This window comes from Haliotis asinina, chromosome 4 (assembly GCF_037392515.1).
Source record: "Haliotis asinina isolate JCU_RB_2024 chromosome 4, JCU_Hal_asi_v2, whole genome shotgun sequence".
NCBI classification, from domain to species: Eukaryota; Metazoa; Mollusca; class Gastropoda; order Lepetellida; family Haliotidae; genus Haliotis; species Haliotis asinina.
Genome location: NC_090283.1, coordinates 19,845,432 through 19,866,783, shown reverse-complemented (window position 1 = coordinate 19,866,783; position 21,352 = coordinate 19,845,432). Strand labels below are relative to the sequence as shown.

Below are 21,352 nucleotides of genomic sequence, written 5' to 3'. Positions count from 1 at the left end.
GGACTAAGGAACGGTAGAGATTGAGGAGTGTGGCTTGGTCGCCACCCCATTTAGTGTTAGAAACAACTTTAATGATATCTAATGCCTTCAAGCACTTAAGTTTCAGTTGCTTAATGTGAGGTTTGAAAGTGAGACGTCTGTCAAAAATAAGACCAAGAAACTTGGCTTCATCCACAACTTTAATAGGATGTTTATTCAAATAAAGATTTGGTGCTTTGTGGCAACTTGTTTTACGGCAGAAATGTATACAATTGGTCTTTGTCATAGAAAACTTAAAGCCATTTTCCAAGCACCATCTGTGGATTTTATTGAGGCACAGTTGCAACTGCCTCTCGATGGTCTGCATATGTTTGCCACGACATGATACATTAAAATCATCAACAAAAAGAGAACCATCAGTATTATTATTTAAAACTTTTGACAGACTGTTTATCTTAATGCTAAAAAGAGTAACAGACAGGATACTGCCCTGTGGGACACCTTGTTCTTGCTGAAAATAATCAGAAAAAGTGGTGCCCACACGGACCTTAAACTGTCTGTTACTCAGAAATTTAGAAATGAATTCTGGTAATCGGCCACGGAGGCCTAATGAATGTAAATCTTTTAAAATACCATGTTTCCATGCTGTGTCGTATGCTTTCTCAAGATCAAAGAAGATCGACACAACATGGTCACCGGCAATGAAAGCATCCTTAACATATGATTCCAATCGAACGAGATGATCAATGGTGCTATGGTTCTTTCTGAATCCACACTGAATATCAGAAATAAGATGGTTGGATTCTAAATAATACACCAAGCGGTCATTGATCATTCGTTCCATTGTTTTACAAACACAGCTAGTCAGCGAGATCGGTCTATAGTTAGACGGATCAGTGGCATCTCGGCCTGGTTTAGCTACAGGAACTATGGTAGCATTACGCCAAGAGGTTGGAAAATTGCCAGAAGTCCAAATGTTGTCAAAAATGTGAAGTAAAGATTCTAGAGATGACTGGGGCAAGTGTTTCAACAGCTGATAATGTATGTTATCAGGCCCCGGTGCTGTATCATGAGCTTTATTTAAAGCAGTAAGCAGTTCAGATATAGAAAATTCGTCATTATACTCTTCACCATTGTCTGATGAAAATAATCAGAAAAAGTGGTGCCCACACGGACCTTAAACTGTCTGTTACTCAGAAATTTAGAAATGAATTCTGGTAATCGGCCACGGAGGCCTAATGAATGTAAATCTTTTAAAATACCATGTTTCCATGCTGTGTCGTATGCTTTCTCAAGATCAAAGAAGATCGACACAACATGGTCACCGGCAATGAAAGCATCCTTAACATATGATTCCAATCGAACGAGATGATCAATGGTGCTATGGTTCTTTCTGAATCCACACTGAATATCAGAAATAAGATGGTTGGATTCTAAATAATACACCAAGCGGTCATTGATCATTCGTTCCATTGTTTTACAAACACAGCTAGTCAGCGAGATCGGTCTATAGTTAGACGGATCAGTGGCATCTCGGCCTGGTTTAGCTACAGGAACTATGGTAGCATTACGCCAAGAGGTTGGAAAATTGCCAGAAGTCCAAATGTTGTCAAAAATGTGAAGTAAAGATTCTAGAGATGACTGGGGCAAGTGTTTCAACAGCTGATAATGTATGTTATCAGGCCCCGGTGCTGTATCATGAGCTTTATTTAAAGCAGTAAGCAGTTCAGATATAGAAAATTCGTCATTATACTCTTCACCATTGTCTGAAGAGAAATCAATTTTGGACTTTTCCTGAGTTTTCTGATATCGCTGGAACTCTGGCACATAGTTATCAGAAGACGAATGTTTTGCCAGAGTTTCAGCCAATTTGTTAGAGATATCAGACTTATCAGTTAAAGTGTCATTTCCAACAACTAAATGTTGAACAGAGGATTTAGAACCTTTACCTCTAATTTTGGCAATCATGTTCCAAACTTTTGAAATTGGGGTCCGAGAATTAATCTTGGAAACATACTTATGCCAAGACCCATGCTTTGATGATTTAAAGCAGCGACGGGCCTTGGCAGCATTAATTTTGAGTTGACCTAGATTGTGGCCGGTAGGATGTCGGCTGAAGTACTTTTCAGCCTTCTTCCTTACTTTTCGAGCTTGTTTGCATTCATTCGTAAACCAAGGTTTACGAGTACGTGGAACACCAGAGGTCTTAGGAATGGTTTTGTTTGCTATATTTAAAAGTGTATCAGAGAACGCTTGAATAGGATCTCTTGCATCAACAAATGATTTACTTGAAATTTCATCCTCACAAAGCAGCTGGAAACGAGGCCAGTCTGCCTTGTTGAAATTCCACTGTGGCAAAGTAGAATCATTACATGTGTCTGAGACTGATAATAGAGTGGGAAAGTGGTCAGAACCACAAAGATCATCATGAACTGACCAAGATAAATCACTGTATAAACTAGGGCTACATAGCGTTAAATCTAGAGCTGAATATGTCCCTGAGCCGGGATGTAAATATGTGTGTGACCCGTCATTCATAATGCACAGGTCGTTATTTAAAATGAAATTTTCAAGCAGCTTACCACGACCATTACAATCATTAATTCCCCACAAAGGGTTATGACCATTGAGGTCGCCCATGATAACGCATGGTTGAGGTAACTGATCATATATCTCCTGCAGCTCAGACTGTGTACAATGAGCTGAAGGAGGGATATAAATAGAACACAATGTAAAAACAATTTGTAATGTTATTCTGAGAGCAACTGCTTGCAATGAGGTTTTTAATGTAACAGGGCTATGAATGATGCCCTGCCTAACCAATTTAGAAGAGCCACCTGTAGCTTTATCTGCATTAGCAGGTGAAAATGAGTGATATCCACTATATCGTCTAAAATCAAAATGATCAGTCTCTTTCATATACGTCTCTTGGAGGCAAAATGCCACAGGATTGAAGTCCTGTGACAAGAGTTGCAAGTCGGGAAGGTTGTTCCTAAGACCTCTACAGTTCCACTGTATAAGGTGTGGGGCCATAATTAAGGATGCTTACTTGGAGGAAGAATTGGAGATCTCCCTCTTCTTCTACTGGAAGAATAAGAACGGTTGCCACCTCTAGACCGAGTCGTATGTTCATCACGAGAAGGTGATGGGCTGGAGGTTCTAGAGGAAGGACCAAGTTCCATATTTTCAAAGACTTCATAGGAATTCCTAGTTTCAACTGTTTTTGGTTGTAAATCAATCTGTTGGTTGGATTTGGTTTTAGCGTGCTTCTGCGCTTTTTGGCTATTTGGGGATGATTGCAATTCGTAGAATTGTTGGATGGGGTCTAATTCTCCCTTGGAGACTCGGCCAGAATTTTTAGGGTTTTGTTGTTTAGAGGTTGAGGAATCTAAGGATTTGGTAGAATTAGAAGGTTGAGAAGAGCTATCTGTCTGAGAGTGAGCTGACTTAAGGGAGATTTGTTTAGGTTGTTCTGCCTCAAGCCATGTAAAGTCAGTTTGACAAGAGGCTGAGCAAGTGGTCTTTCTAAGTGATTGAGAAGCAGCTGCAGAGTAAGATTGGTTGATATTAGGCAGATTTCCTTCAACGATAGTTCTGGCTTCATAGTAGGTGATGTTTCTTTGTGTTTTCATTTTTACTATGTCATTTTCTTTTTGGAAGACTGGACACTGCTTTGAGAATGCTGGGTGATGACCCGAGCAATTAACACAACGTGCCTCCTCATTACATTCTGAGCCTTCATGCTCTGATGAGCCACAGCGAAAACAAGCCTTTGAATTCCTGCACGAGTTTGCACCATGGCCGAACTTTTGGCATTTGTAACACCGTAGTGGAGGTGGGATATAGGTGTCCACTTTGATATTACAATAGCCTGCTCGAATTTCCTTTGGAAGTTGAGCACATGCAAAAGTAATCAAATAGGTATTAGTGACAATGGTTCCAGTTGGTTTCTTCAGAGAGAAACGTTTAATATGGGATACTCCTTGTGGGGAGAGGGCATGAACGATTTCCTCTTCACTCATATCTGCTAAGTGCTTATCTCTGTCCCTGATGACTCCCCTACAGGAATTCAAAGACTTGTGGACGGATGGACGAACAGGTACATTTGCCAGTGACTTGGTTTTCAATAAGTTTGATGATTGGTGTTTATTGGCACATTCTACAAGAAGGGCTCCAGATCTCAACTTACGAATGTTGTCAACATCACCTGCAATCCCTTTGATAGCCTTTTCTACTGCAAAAGGGTTGAGTTTTACTGCAGCAGATTCCTGACCTTCAATGACAATAAATTTGGGCCAGTGACTTGACTTTAATGGATTTGTTTCAACTTCTTCGTCAGATGAGCTAGAATACAAATGTCTTTTCTTGGCGGTTGTTTTGGAAGACATGGTGAGATTTAGTAAGTTCGTCATCCCTGCTCCCCACCCGCCACCGAGCACCAACAAGGGCGGTGCCACTGTCTGCGGATCTCCAGCAGACTGGCACCAGGGATACAGGGATGATATACACTGCTAAGTAAGGTCTGCCCAGTCATCCACTGAAGAAAGGGAGAGTCCTCCCCGCTATCAGAGAACAAGCCTTTCTCAGCTTCAAACTGAACGAATTCAAACCAACAGTTTGGCTCATGAGCCACCGCCTTCTAGGAAGATGGTGGCAAAGAAACGTCTGAGCTTTAGTACATTTAATACACAGCAATAATCACTATATGTTGGCCACAATAAAGTATGACTTCCTAGGGCATGGCGTGACCAGCCGATTGACCAAGACGAGCCCACTTGGCCGCCCCTCTAGGGGAAGTCCGGGTCAAAGTGGTGTGTTGAGGTCAGGTCATATAATTGCCAATGGCCTGACCCCTCAACCACCAGACAACCATCCTCCCCCGACAGTAGGCTGCAGCCCACGGCCAACAGGCCGCCTCATTTCAGTCGCCTTCTACGACCAGCATAAGGATACTGGGGACCAATTCTAAACCCGGGAACCCCACGGGTTGGTAAGGAAAGCTATAGGATAGAATAGCCAAAAGCATAAGTGACAGCAAAGCAGGACAAAAGACTGGATCAGAGGAACAGTTCAAGGTAAAGCATGGGAAAGTAGACAGGAAAGCTGGAAAAGAGGATGAGCAGGAATGGTGTCATTTCGCTACCAAAGGCATTGCCTCCCCCACACCACGAAGAGGTATGACACCCTGTGGGGGATGATGATAAGGAGGGGTATGATGATGGTGATGGTGATGATGAGGAGGATAGGTATAATGATGGTGATGATGATGAGGAGGAGGGGCGTGATGATGGTGAGGAGGGGTTTGATGATGGTGATGATGATGATGATGAGGATAGGTATGATGATGGTGAGGAGGGGCGTGATGATGGTGAGGAGGGGTATGATGATGGTGATAATGATGAGGAGGAGGATAGGTATGATGATGGTGAGGAGGGGCGTGATGATGGTGAGGAGGGGTATGATGATGGTGATAATGATGATGAGGAGGATAGGTATGATGATAGTGAGGAGGGGCGTGATGATGGTGAGGAGGGGTATGATGATGGTGATGATGATGATGAGGAGGATAGGTATGATGATGGTGAGGAGGGGCGTGATGATGATAAGGAGGGGTATGATGATGGTGATGATGATGAGGAGGAGGATAGGTATGATGATGGTGAGGAGGGACGTGATGATGACAAGGAGGGGTATGATGATGGTGATTGTGATGATGAGGAGGATAGGTATGATGATGGTGAGGAGGGGCGTGATGATGATAAGGAGGGGTATGATGATGGTGATGATGATGATGAGGATGGGCGTGATGATGATAAGGAGGGGTATGATGATGGTGATGATGATGAGGAGGAGGATAGGTATGATGATGGTGAGGAGGGGCGTGATGATGATGAGGAGGGGTATGATGATGGTGATGATGATGATGAGGAGGATAGGTATGATGATGGTGAGGAGGGGCGTGATGATGGTGAGGAGGGGTATGATGATGGTGATAATGATGATGAGGAGGATAGGTATGATGATGGTGAGGAGGGGCGTGATGATGGTGAGGAGGGGTATGATGATGGTGATAATGATGATGAGGAGGATAGGTATGATGATGGTGAGGAGGGGCGTGATGATGATAAGGAGGGGTATGATGATGGTGATAATGATGATGAGGAGGATAGGTATGATGATGGTGAGGAGGGGTATGATGATGGTGAGGAGGGACGTGATGATGGTGATAATGATGAGGAGGAAAGGTGTGGTGATGATGATGATGATGAGGGGTATGATGATGGTGATGAGGAGGAGGAGGAGAAGGATGACGACGACGATGTTTGTATTCAGCATTGCTCAGTGGTGGGAAACTTTTCATATCTCCAGCAATCTTCTTATTTCCAACACCATGTTCACGGCATCTTCAAGGACAATTTCTCCAGGCCTGTCTACAAACATTAAACATAAACATTGTTCAGTATGGGTGAAGCAGTATACCGCGTTATTGATAGAACCGCGGAAATGTGGCCTCTGGTTCACTATACCGCAATGGAATGTGAAAATTTGATATTTTCAATTTTCGTACCATCATTTTAAAAATCTTTTTATAAAAGGCCGGGCGGGACAACTTAGGAATGGCCAGCGAGTCTTAACTTGACACACAGAAGGGAACAAGAATGGAGAATATGCAGGAGAAATGTCAAACCTCCATAACTCACAGTCTCAGTATATAATATGACTGTTATCTAATGGGATGTACACCTTTGTTTAAACACAGGCGTTTACTGTCCTTGCTAATATACTTGTACCTGCAGGGCAAGTGTCTCAGGTGGTGGCCTAATGCCATTGATTTCTCTCTCGTGGCCCGAGGCAGAGAGACACACACACACATTGGGGCTAATGAATGAGTTCATTAATGCAACAAATAGTTCATTCAACACATTGTCAAGTGCTACACTAGGGACCGTGATTCCTTAAAGAAAAACACATCAAAAGTTTGAGCTATAAGTCTCTGAATAACACGAACGTTCGTACGGAGCTCTTTAAAATAAAATTAGAAATGGACAGGTTGAATTGCACTTCTGGATAATTTTAATGTAAATACTAGACGCAAAAATCTGGAGATGCTCGAACATTCCTTAACACAAAGTGTACGTTGACAGTTGGAAATTTGAAGTCATCTTTCTGGTCAAACAGTCGGGTACAATATTGTCACTCACAATTTTAAAGTAGTGTGATTGATTTCTTTTTAGAACGTACATGATGGAAAATCGCTTAAAATGTTGGCAAAGGAGGTCCTGAGCAGTTAAGGATATTCTTCCAGGTGCATTCAGTTCACCACTGAGTGCACGAAAATGATTTTTAAGTAAACTAAGTGAGTGAGTGAGTGAGTGAGTGAGTGAGTTAACATTTAACGTCACATCGGCAATATTTCAACCATATCGTGACGAGAACCATTAATGTCATACATAATAGAGAATGGTAAAAAATCTGTCAACAAAGGACAGTAAAGCAACTAGACTATCACAGGAAAATATTTAAAACTAGTAATGAAATCTAAAACAATCCACCCGTGAAGGTCCCGGGGTAGAATAGGCCTTCAGCAACCCATGCTTGCCATGAAAGGCGACTCAGCTTGTCGTAAGAGGCGACTAACGGATCGGGTGGTCAGACTCGCTGACTTGGTTGACACGTGTCATCGGTTCCCAATTGCGCAGATCGATGCTCATGTTGTTGATCACTGGATTGTCTGGTCCAGACTCGATTATTTACAGACCGCCGCCATATAGCTGTAATATTGCTGAGTGCGGCGTAAAACTAAACTCACTCACTCACTCTAAAACAATTCAACTATAGAGGACGATACAATATAAAAACAGGCTATAGACCGCCGACAACTGAAGGTAGATCACCATACCAGGGTCCATGGGGTCTTACAGTACCTTTGCTACCTGCATGGACCCTAGTTGGATTTACACCATCCCTTCAGCCGCTGGCGATTGTACGAATGTTTAGCCAACTTTTAAAAGAACACATATACTACGTTTAAAATCGGGTAAGCGGAAATTAAACTGTGAAAGTTTTGGGACTTACGTACCCTCTCAGGAGGACAATAATTTTACGATACTTTAACCCCCTTTGAGGATACAGCCATTAACACTTAAGTAAACTAAAGTAGCCTCATGATATAATCATATTTCTGTTAGCAATACTTTAACTATCTTGTCATCGCCCCTTCACCTACACACACTGGTTATCCAAGCATATGCATTAAGTGGCATATAAGGCACAATGGTCAAGACATATACCACCTTCTTCCAAACAGAGTAACAGCTTGTCAGTGTCATTTGACATCCATACTTATTTACCTATTCACGATTCATGGAAGTACGAATAGGAGGTATCCGTCAAAAATGTCCGAACATTCATTCTTTTCCAACGATCAATCAAATATTTTCGCTGTATCTTCCATCTTATCGGTGTAGTCAATATGTATCTCATCTGGCAAGGTACAGACATGAAGTGTCTTCGGTTGAAACATTTGGTTACACTGAGTATACGCTTTTGCGTAATTTCTTGAATGTAACTTCTAAATATCATAGCAACAAAGATGCTTTTTGCCATTTCATTTCGTAGGATCCATTTCGAGGAGTATATTGCAGCTTTCCCAAATACGACAGATATTCTTATATTTTTTAAAATGTATGCCCATTGTTCAAACGAAACGTTCCTTCGGGAACTGGATTCGCACACGTAACAAACAGCGTTGTTTGACAATGGGTTGGAACTGGATAACGTTGTCAGGCTTTTTGAAAAACTCGACTTGGAGGGTCGATGTTCAAAGTCAATCAGTTGTACGGCACATACTTTTTTTCCAAACTGCATACTGTGAAACATTATAATTCAGAAAGTGCATGGCAACGTAAATTATTTATTGTTTAGCGCCACACTCAGTACTTTCTGGGCTATATGGCGGATATGAATATGGTGATTCACTATGACAAAATCAGTGGGAAGTGGCTAGAGGTTCAGGCCTTCATACACGAATATATGCCTTCGACCATCAGATTACCATAGATTGCGTTAGACTGCCTAAGTACTCTAATGTCCATCAATTCATTTACCTCGAACAGACATACCCATCAATCCGTCGTTTTTCTAAAGATAGTTCTGAAGTAGCCTCTGCATCAGACGTCCAACGTCAATTTGGTTCATTTCCAAAACATTTTGCTGGACAGCACCAAATTCGTTGAGAGTGGTCGGTGACGTACGCAAGCATACCCCAGACAAAGTTCCATGGTTGACGAGTCTGGCCGTCATAAGGCACTTTTCATTCCAGTTAGAAGACCTCATTGACAATTAGAGTCCAGCGTGCACTTGCGTTGTCCTCCGGAAACACAAAACGACGTCCGTGTCGGCGTACAGGTAACTCACTCCCTATTGCTAAAACGTTGTCGTGGTGGTACCCTCTTGCATCTGTGAGGGAATTGCAAATAAACATTCAGTCATCCGAAAGCTCGCCGCAATACATGACGCTCCTTAAAGCTCACATCCATTTCTACGGTTTATAAACATATGTTCTGTAGAAAAGATCTAATTTGTCGTCGCCTAAAGTAGGCACGTTTTCAATGTTACTTGTCTGTCCGACACACAGAAAGTCTGTGGCAAACTCCACAATAACATATTAAGTTCTTTTTCATCATATTCTGCATGAGCCAATTGGACTTTGGCTGGTGATACAGCAGTGTACCAGTTTACGGACTGACAAGACAGGCATATGTTAATAGCGTGTTTTGTTTGTCAGACGTTAAAGACTCAGTGTGTCAAATACATGAAAAGCTTAACTGCAGTGTGTCAAAAACATAAACAGCTTAATATGTTTAAACAATATCAGAGCACGTCTTTATCACTGAAATGTACAGCAACACACTAACACATTTCAGTTAAAATTTCAAATTACACCCCGACCATGTTCACGTTAGGGTGAATGTTTGCACCCCGCTCCCCACCCGTCATGGAGTGTCAACAAAGACGGTGTCAATAAGCACTGGGTATCCAAGATGCTGACACCAGGGATACAGTTGTGTTATACTCTAGAGACGTTAGGGTGAAGGTTTTCACGAAACCGGCGTGTTTGCAAGGAATGAATAGGACATTGTCACTGGAATAATTATGTTATATGTCAATGCATGAACGAACTACTTTGTATTTTCTATGACTTCAGCAAAAACGAAAAAATACAACTGTTTCATCAATTACACACACTGCGGAAACTGACCAGAGGTCATGACCTCAAACAGTACTTGATCATGTCTGATTTACTTAAGCAGAATTGTCATAAAGCATCAAACACTAATCTGGCCACTGGAGGCACATGTGCTGCATTCTCAGCATCTGCTCTGCTTCAGACAGAATCAGTTATAATGGGCAAAAACTAGTGTTAGCTCATATTACAGTGACTCATAAACATCGAACAAATCCACAAATGCCTCAGTGATTAATGACAGTGCATTTAGTTGCAGTTTGCCGTTTTAGGTCTGCACTGCAACAAAGTTAATGTCAAACAAACACACTTGTTCACACTACGACATTTTGACTTACTTTTGGAAAGAATCCAGCAAAAAGAATCAAAATGAGAAAAGCAGCCACGCACGAATAGACGCTGGACCAGCAGGATGTGCACAACTGAGGAACAATAACAAGATTCATCTAAATTAATTAAGCTGACCAAACTCAGTCAGTTAGGACAAACAGGGCCAATTGTGAATTCTTCCTGGACTGATGCCAAAAGTTAAGCTAGTACATGCATCTTATATGCATGGAAACTGTTTGTTTGTTTTTTGTTGCTGTGTTTGTTTTTGTTTTGGTTTGGGTTTTTTTTGGAGGGGGGATGTTTTTTGTTTGTTTGATTTTTGTCTTCTGGCTATCTGAAAACCCGGACATATCCCAAGACTAAAGACTTTCCAATGGAACATTTTCAGTTTCAAAGGAAAAAGATTACACATTTGCTTAAGTCAATGTGTTCCTTTTCTTCACATATATCATTGAAACTCTGTATTTACATTACTGACATAATAATATGTGTACGTATTAAGCATTTTGCGGTTTATGTTCGATTCCATTAACTCTTAGGTTCATTTCTGACTGCTGCAAGTCATTTTCCAGGACACTGATCATGCATTCTTATGATTGTCTAATGGTGCCATATAGGAAACATAAAGTCATTGATGTTACGAGAAAATGGACCTAATGTTTTCTAGGAGAAGAACTGTATTTTGGAATCAAACATCATAAGATTCCTTTTCGGGATTTGCCATGACAATATTGAAAGAAATGAACTAAGTGTCAAGAAGACAATAAATCAACAGCAACAGCACATGCAAAAAAACTCATTCAAGTAATCGTGTAATAGCTACGTTCTGGTCTCTAAGAAAACATTTTTTTTAACTCAGTTCTTACTACAAACTGAGTGAAGACGGGTCACATTTTGAATCTTGTCAGATGTTTATCCCAATATGTAATCGAAACGGCACGAGAGCCGTATTGACAGCTCGGGTTGGATGACGTCATTTATTAGTCCAGAAATTGGTGATTAACATTTGGAAAATTTGAACATAGAGATATTATGGTAGCATTCGGCGTCTTCATAACTCCTTTCAGCATCATGAAATAGATATTATCAGTTCTACGCAGACGCAAAGTCAGTTTAGCTGTCAAGTGATACTGACAGGTTATTACACAAATTAGAAGAACGTAGCAAATGCCACTGTTTGACGCTTTAAATGACACTTGTATGTTTAGACAAACACTTCAGTCTATAAGTAGGTTAAAGGAGATGGCGTGTATTTCAAGACACAGCATCATTTCATTTTCTTCTCATTCTCGCGCCTGGTTTGTATTAATAACCCTACATTTCAAGCGACCAACTTTATGTATTTTCTTAAATATATCATGGGCTCCAGGTTTAAAAGAGACAGGACAAATTGGCTGGTGTGTTTAAAATATAGAATAAAGGTTCAGAATAAGCAGACTCTATCAGGAAGCTGCATGAGACATTAGTTAACATTGAAGGTCACATGCAACGTAAAACACAACTTTGCAGATTCTGGTAGCTTTCGGTATGCACTTACCGAAACAAATCATAAAAATGCCAGTTCAACCTATAAAGCTGAAAAACCGCGATGAAAAAAAGCCCGCGAAATCGGAGCTCAAACGTTTCACATCAGTTCAAACGTTTCCAGGGGAAAACTGGTTTCAACAGCTGTGCTGAGCTGCGTCCATAACGCATGCGCGGTGAATAGGTTCGCTGAGCTTGAAACAGTAAGCATGCCCAGCGTCTGAGGTCGTGAGCAGTAGTCTAATCTTGGTTGTGTACACAAACAAGTAAATAATCTACTCGTTACGTAAAAAAACTTGTTGATTGTGGTAAGAAGTCTCTGTCACAGAGAAAGCTCACCCAGATTGTATCACCTATTCACACCTATATGTCTGTCTGCCTGTCTGCTGACCCGTGAAGGTCCCGGGGTAGAATAGGCCTTCAGCAACCCATGCTTGCCATGAAAGGCGACTCAGCTTGTCGGAAGAGGCGACTAACGGGATCGGGTGGTCAGGCTCGCTGACTTGGTTGACACATGTCATCGGTTCCCAATTGCGCAGATCGATGCTCATGTTGTTGATCACTGGATTGTCTGGTCCAGACTCGATTATTTACAGACTGCCGCCATATAACTGTAATATTGCTGAGTGCGGCGTAAAACTAAACTCACTCACTCACTGCCTGTCTGCTAAAGACAACATGCAATACACAGCTTCAATCATTGACCACGTGCAATTTGAACTTAACACCTATCAGACTACATGACATAAAGATAATAAGTTGATTTATGACTCGTGCACCCGAGTCCCGTGTCTGTCACATTATGTAATTAGGCACGTGTGATACACATGACATGTTTTTATGTCTGTGGGTTGCAAACAAACTACATTCATTTTTTTCGGATGAGTGGATGTGACGGAAACTGGTGCAAACTCTTGTCAGTTTCAAGTCCTGCTTTGCACTTGGACGAATGACAGATTCCAGCCACGCAGTAGTTTACCATCTCTGCTGACATGATTTTTGATTGGATCGAGCGCAAATTCAGAGAACATGTATTTTCCAAACCCAACATCTCAATATACATTCTTCATGGGTAAAGACTTCTTTTAGTGTATATGATTTTGTTTGACAACAGTATATAAATCCATACTGAAACGACGCTACAAGTACACAAAAAGAAGTTGTTATCCATAAAGAATCTTACTTTCTTGTGACTAGCTATACTTCTAAAATGCCCGTCAAATAGATCATCTTTCTGTACACACAATGAACCCTCAGCATATCATCAAATGAAACAGCCAATCGGAAGCCGTCGTTACACTTTAGTGCACATCCACCCACTATGACTGGGTTCGGTCTCCCGATGGCTTCGTTTCGGGGGAAGTAAGCCTAAGTACAAAATATTTCACTTTTGAATCGCGATTGTACGCTTATAATTTTGTTTATTTGTTTTTTTAAAAGCAGCAATGTATATTATATGTAATGAATAAGTGATAAATGTGTTTTAATTATGTTTGATTTTTTGGTTGCATGTGACCTTTAACTTTCTAATATATAGATTTCGTAATGTGGAGCAGTAGGCAAATAGATCGGGCATTTGACTTTGCTGAACATGTGTTGCAAAAGACAATGTTACACGTGTTGCATACGCTTGTGGTTTCAATTTCAGATCTGACGACGGAGGTTACAAGCTATCTCATCAGAGCATCAAAGATTTTTACAGTTTTTGCAGCAAAATAGTTAGAGTCCAAACACTCTGAGCTACATTTTGTTCTTAGTGTTATCCTGTACATATGCCGAGCCAGGTCAATACGATACATGTTTAGTCCGCGTTACCGTCCAGTATTGTCAGAGCAGCGTTCTATAGTTCATTGGCTGGTATGTCGACCATATATTCAGATCCAACACACTCTGATATAGTTCAGTTGATGACTCAGTCGGTATATATTCAAGGACAAGCTATTTAGTGGTCCCTTTGCGAATTCAATGACAGCTGCGAGGAAAGGTATGATGGTGTCAAATTTTAATGAAGGATGTATTCATAAAACAGTTACATGATATATTTTATCCTCCGTGTGGTCATTGTGTGGTCGGCTGACACATGATTCTGTGAAACTATATATATGAAATGATAATGCACCTTTTTTACCGGGTATGTGGGTGTAGAGGTTTTGTTTTTACTTACAGAGAACAGTACAATTCTCCTTCCAGTATAGAGCGTATAGTCTTAATACAGTGCTCCATAAACTGATAGACTTACATCATAAGTGTTCAACAACATTTTAACCGCTGTTCAGACATTTTCGTTTCAGTTGTTTTTGTGACAGTCGTATCTTGGGTTATTCATAAAGTAATTACTGCTCCAAATGGGGGGAGCGGACCGAGATCAGTGGCTTTGAGATAGTGTCTGTAGCTCCTTCATAAGGTCAGATATCTCTTTGTGTCTCCGCGTCGGGTCATGAGAGAACAACAGAGACATTACAGCACAACACTTCTCACCATTGTATGTGTAGACAGCTACTGGTACCCACACATACAACACCACGAATTGTCAAACACGTAAGCTGTGCCTTTTAACCGAAAGTGTACACCCAGACAAGCCACTAGCAACGAACAGACAAGTTTAATACCGAGATTGTGTGTTATGGAGATTTGACGTTATCATTGACGAATCACTCTGTACCGTTATCAATACTCTGATGTCCACTGTTAAATGGAGTGGCCTGGAAAGAGACAAACGCTTACATAGAAATACGAAAGAGAACCAATTGTCATAAAGACAGTCTACATGCAGACAATTGATGTCTGGGTTAATAAGAGGCATATACGTACATGTTTGATATGTAATGAGTGGAGAGTAGGCAGATATTGGGGATAAGGCCATTAATAGAAGATCAGGCAAGACTGTAGATATTTTTGGCCTGGGACTTTCAGAAACCGTCTCAACCATTGCAATCTGTCGTATGCGATGATGGCATTGCGACCTTGAGTTTATGGCAAACATACCCTGCAGCTGAAACGTTACTCTCGAAATGCTTTACTTCAGAAATCCGATTTTATCCCATTTTCTTTTATCCCATTATTCTTCCTAATTCCCAATAATTGCTGCGTGAAAGAGATAGGCAAGGCCTTTACAGAATGGACTGGCTAGTTGTTTTAAATATGTTGCTGGTCAATAATAAGTGAATATACGTCATACGTTGTGATTACACAATACCATTAATTTTGGAAAGTGGTCAGATGCTACATATGTCATATTTGGGATTTCCCTTTCTTAGTAATGTATAGATTCTAGTAATCTTTGGGGTTGAGTCCCATCCGGGATGCGAAGCTGCACCCTCAAAGTCAGGCACCAATCGCCCGCACACAAAATCAGCCGTCTAGCCCGCTCAGCCACCGCGACTTCCAAAAACTGAAAGTCGGACAGCTAGTAGTCTAGACTGCGTACTTTCTGTACCAATCAGATAAGTGTAAATTGGCACTGCTCCCACGGCCGAAAGCTATGATTACACAATGCCATTTAGAGAGTGGTCAAATCCAATAGATGTCATATGTCAGATTCTAGTACAGCAGTACTAGAATCTGTACATTACTAAGAGAGTGAAATCCCAAATATGACATATGTTGCGTAATAAATATTCATTTTTGGTTGGAATATTATAGCCTGTATATTTGAGGAATATATTTTTGCCTTGATGATTCATTCGTTGGACCTATGTAAATATGTAGGTAAAGTACCTCGAGATGTACGGGAGTATCAAGGGTGACTAACGTGAGAGAAAGCATCGTTAAATGAACATTTTTGCACAAAGAACAGACATCAACATCCCTCTTCATAAAGCATATATTGCAGCTTGGCTCACATATTCGGAACACGTTGCAACGAAATGTGGCTGTTCTTGTTAGTGTTCACCACATTGAACTTTATACATGCCACGAAATCGAAACTAATTAAGGAAACGTGGCATTTCATGATCATTTACGAGAAAACTTCTGATTGACCCTCCGTATTTAGTGAAAACACATTTGACCTTTTTATCTATCTATTAGCTTAACTAGACGAGTAGGCTTTGTTTGCGGTATACAACACAGGCCACCGTTCGCTGACGTCATTGCGCATGCATCGTCTCACAAGATGTTCACTTAATTGTGCTGGAGAGCATTACCTCTATTTTTAGCAGCATTTTGACGAGATATTTGTATCAGAATAGCAAAAGAAAGAAACAAATAAGGAAATTGTAATAATTTTACAGCAACTGCCCAAATAAATTCTTGGTGCACGTTTTCGTTATACTATAACATAGAAACTGGTATTCAAAACGTGTTTGGATTTACACACTCTTACCTTTTGCTAATGAGGACGTCAATGCTAGTGTCAATACGGGGTTGTGAAATTGTTATTACAAGTCGATATTTTCATTGCTGTATGCTTTAATTTATGGTACAATTGTTGTGGTTGGCACAGACAGGAAAGTGCATAATGACACAGGCACATGTGACGAATGCGAGCCTGATATATGAGCTTGGTCAATAATGAACCCAAGTTCAAACGAGCCGTAGGTGATTGAACTTCAACAGCTGAGCTACTTATGACGTCACCTAACAGCGGGCTTGATAATGGCCCGTCGTCAAGCAGTTTCCGGGCGTTATCAGCTTACAGTGCATCGCTCATTTCTGATAACGTGCGGTCGTTTTAATGATAATTCTATCCATTTTAGCTATAATATTGGTCGAGACACTTACATGGAACAACTGCAAAAAGCGAACTTATCTAACTGATACAAATCATGACGATGAAATTGTATCTGAACAGCTTTACAGTTGAGAGACTGACTGAGTGCATAACTGATTACGTTGGTGAGCGGATTTTTAGCTAAGATCGGACAGTTCCGTATAGTATTACAGGAAGAGGCCTTTGATGACTGGTGCAAAATACTGATTACTCCCCGGATGTGGAGTATGATGGGATGGTATCAACATGGGATCTTCCTAGAGAACCACGTGATTCAGCCGCTGACTCTCATGTATGTTGCACACGCATGTAACCAACGGCAATTTAAAAATAAACACATTCCGATCCAAGTTACTACAATGATAAAATAGTTTTCATATTAACGTCAGTTGTTGTCCAATGGCATTTTATGATGTGTTAAGACTAGAGACATAGCTTGGATTTGTCTGAGTGTGCGCCGCGTCTGTAACTCAGTATGTGTCTCTAACTGAGAGTGTGTGCCTGAACAAGCTATAGCACATCGCAGTTCGTAAGTCTTCGTCGTACCAAATATCTACGATACTGTTCAAATTTGAATATTTGGCGGGCAAAACTCAACCCCATCCCCACCCTGCACCCACCAAAACACGCCCCCTCGCCTTTGATTACGCTGTTGACCGATTTGTATATGCTGGCAATTTGATCCATCTACCGAGATATGTTTTGACATATGGCAATTGGATCAGCCCGCCATAACAATCTATTTTTTGCCACGTATGGCCTGGACTGAACAATCTGTTTTCGTACAAAATATGAATCTACTTTGAAACAGCTAGGTTATATTTCTTAAGCCACTGTAATGTAGCTGTTTTTGAATGTATATGTTTCTGTACATTGCATGACCTGCTTCGAACATTTTGAATTTATTGTTTAAGATAACGATATGACTAAAGAGTGTTTTTTTTCTTGATAAGTGAGACTGTCAGGAGAATTTCTCTCTTACTTTCAGCGAAATGTGTGATGCTCAATGGTTCTTTTGACTAACGTGTATGGTGAGTGAGGTTGCACAGATTATTTAACACTACTTACCCTCACGTTAAAGGATCTTTTAGTCTCTAAAACCATTTCTGTATACAACACATGTATACTATATAACCACGACTTTCTAATGCCAGATTAATTATGCATAGTGGACATACATAGGGGAAGAAACTTTCTATATTCGTACGAAATCCCCTTTATAAGGGGTCAGTGTACGATTGCAACCAAACGCATGTTGGGATCTGGAATCCATGTTCCTTCACCTTCTGTGACTGGTAGATACAAACAGACGCATGAGTAACTCGGTCGATGGCAGTGCTGTATTTTGATGGCACGCTCTTTGTCACCGTACCGACTAGGTAGCTGAACGAAAAATACGTCAGAATGTATGTTTTGTCGTTTAAGGATGTCTTGTGTGACATTTTAGAAGTTTGGAGAAACATACAATCTCAAAGAGAAGTTCCAAGCAATTTCTCTGTGACTTAGAATCGACACTTGAAATTGATTTTCCATCCCGACCTGTTTAGCCTACATTTGAGGTAACTTTACTCAGGGACATGTAATATTCTATTAACCGCCACATCTTTTTTCGGTTACAGGTAACGCAACCAAAAGATGGCAAATCCATGCGTCTCAAAAGGGACCAGTTAGATGTCGAAGTTCCTTAAGATATATATTGCTTACTCTGAAGAAGTCCAGAAGTAGTCTCGTGTTCTTTTCACGTGGGCTCAACATGTAAAGGTTTGAATGAAAAATCTGTAAGACGTGTACCCAACCAAGTGCCTCTGATATTACAACATTTGTGCACAAGCTATAACTGTTCTGAGCAAATACTCCACAAGCTCTCTGTCAGAGGCATGACATCCAATCCCGTCTCATCGCAATCTTCCGAAGTGTGGTTATTATGGCAATAACACCAATATTGATCGTTCTGATGTGATTGCACCATGAAACACGAAATGAAAATGTACGAACTTGGAGTTATATAAATTGTTGAAGATTTACAGCACTGCTTAAACCCAGGCTTCAATAGAACCACCATATAGTTGACCAACAGCGTAGAACGACTGCGATGAAATTTAACATGAAACCATCGATTTGTTTGTCAAACATTTGCAAGGAGGTCCCATAAAGTAGGGGAAAGGTACTTAGACTGTAAAATGATCTTATCTCAACACAGTCATTTTAGTAAAACTTCTAAAGCGTATGTATGTGTGTGTGTGTGTGTGTGTGTGTGTATAAGTAAAGTTGCAATATTATGTATGTATGTATGTATGTATGTATGTATGTATGTATGTATGTATGTATGTATGTATGTATGTATGTATGTATGTCTCTCCTTGTGTGTGTGTGTGTGTTGGATATTTGCCTAAACAATGTTTTCAATAATTATTGGGAATACTATACACCACACCAGAAAGACCAAATGAAGTCTTCATGAATGCTGTTTGACTGCGGACATGGACGAATATGTAATCATTAGTATAAGCAATCACAATTTCACCCCAGTCCATGGTAATCTGCCAAAATGGGTTATATAGTGAAAAAACAACTAAAACGGCCGACAGCATTAGCGGTATGATTGGATGTCTTCACCAAAATCGTGCTACACATTGAAATTGATTTAATTCAAAACAAGTTAACTAATGATTCCAATACAATATAAAAGAAAATCAGGGTATAGATTTGCAACAACTGAAAATTTCACAGGCCATAGTGGGAAGTGTCACCGAGGCACTAAACCCATACTAGGTATCATGGCAGAACGACAAGAACAAAAGTTGGAATTAGTTAAACATTTGATGTAATTAAAATGACCAGGAACATAATTCTGTTTCACAAGATAGGAATAGAAGCAGTGAGTGAGTTCAGTTGTACGCTACACTCAGCACTATTCCAGATATATGAGGCGGTTTGTAATATATTAATCGAATCTGGACCAGACATTCCAGAGTTCAAAAGCATAAAATCAATGTACGCAATTGAGATACGGCGACAAGTATCAACCACGTCAGCGAGCTTAAACACCTGATCCCGTTAGTCTCTCCATACAACAAGCAGTGCAATGAACAGGGACGGTCGCATAGGTAAGGTACTTTGTATAGGTATTTCCAAACAGCTGTGTTTGTGTTATTTGCAGAAATGGTTCTTGAAACACAAAATCTTTGTTACGTGAGAGTCACTCCTTCTGTAAGAACTGTTGAATGTCCAAGCTATCCTCACCTCACGCCCACCGCCTTGCAGGAGGCCTCATGAATCACTACATAAAACAAAGGTAAACTCCTACGGGAGTCTCTCCCAGCCTTGCGACTTTAATGTATTATCATGTTTTAACATTAAGGGACGTGTCATCTTCAGCTGTCATCTAGCATGGTGTGTCCGTTATAGGCTTGCTGTAGAGTTCACTCAAAAAGTAGGGCACTGATCACGGACACCTAGGGCTTTGCCATAACCCAGACTGGAACTCTTTAAAGGTGGCTAACTTTGTCCCGAAGACATATCGAACTAATCAAGAGCGACTGATACTTGGAGGCTAGGGCTCCTTTGAAGGATCCTGGATACACCAACTATGATGTTTAAGTATTTCTAGATCGGTGAAGTCCGTACATCGTTGACAGGTACAACGCTTGAAGTGAGCACATCTTCCGGGTAAAATAGATACACCTGAGTTTTGCGACCCTCGTGTGAACTCAAGAAGTTTTCTGCGTGATACTGTGGTCTAAGATCACAAAATTGTTGAAGTTAAGCAGCGTTGAGCCCGAAGAGTCTATCAATGGGCGACTCCTGAGAGTGTCTGGACTTCAGACATGTCGATATTTATCCCATGCCTTTATAGTATCAAATCCGTGGAAGATTAACTAGGGATTACCATTTTGATCTTAACCCTTCATGTACATTCACTTACAATAACTGAGCATTACACGACAAGCATAAGGTGGACAATGCTTACAGTTTTATTGAGCTTATATCACCTTCAACCAGTTCCCATAATTTATTAATGTCATTTTCATTGGCCGTTTAGGCCAAACAATCGGTTTGTTGGATAGTCGTCGCTTTGTACTTTCTGCTTTTGGCGTTCTATAGATACACATCTGTTGGGACCCATGACTGAAGATTTGGATAAAGAGACATCCAGCCAGTCTCTAATTTTCACCAACCACGTTAGTCAAGAGGTCTGTCAAGCATCACACTTTTCACTGAGATTAATTGAGAGAGAAACTCTCGTGACAGTCCCTAAAGCCATTGGCAAAAATCCAGACTGTGAATCCCCCAACTATAATCTACTCTATCTACTATAAAAGAATGCAGGTAGAAATCTTGTTTTTCAATGCGAAAGCAGGAAAATAAAAGAGGCGTACAAGACTTCACAAACAAAGTCTTTTATAATGTTCCAGCGAACCAGCAATTTCCGCTCCTAGCAGAAAGTCCTTTAGTCAATTAAAGTCACGGCCCTATTTTTTTGTTCACCCTCTTGTGTCGTCCTCTTAAAGTAAACCTAACGTCGATGCCACGATAAATCCATCTCGATCAGCTGCCAATAC

The 21,352-nt window shown here is 40.7% G+C and overlaps 1 protein-coding gene across 1 annotated transcript; it reads right to left on the bottom strand.

Annotated features, from left to right (window-relative positions):
- Window positions 1-3,014: 3,014 nt before the first annotated feature.
- LOC137280826 (uncharacterized) lies at window positions 3,015-4,367 on the bottom strand. The gene has a single exon (XM_067812026.1). It carries the CDS (start codon window positions 4,365-4,367, stop codon window positions 3,015-3,017), a length of 1,353 nt encoding a protein of 450 aa, XP_067668127.1.
- Between the last annotated feature and the right edge of the window lie 16,985 nt (window positions 4,368-21,352).

Excerpts from the sequence above, each read along its gene's own strand:
- LOC137280826 (XM_067812026.1), bottom strand. The coding sequence starts at position 4,367 with ATGTCTTCCAAAACAACCGCCAAGAAAAGACATTTGTATTCTAGCTCA.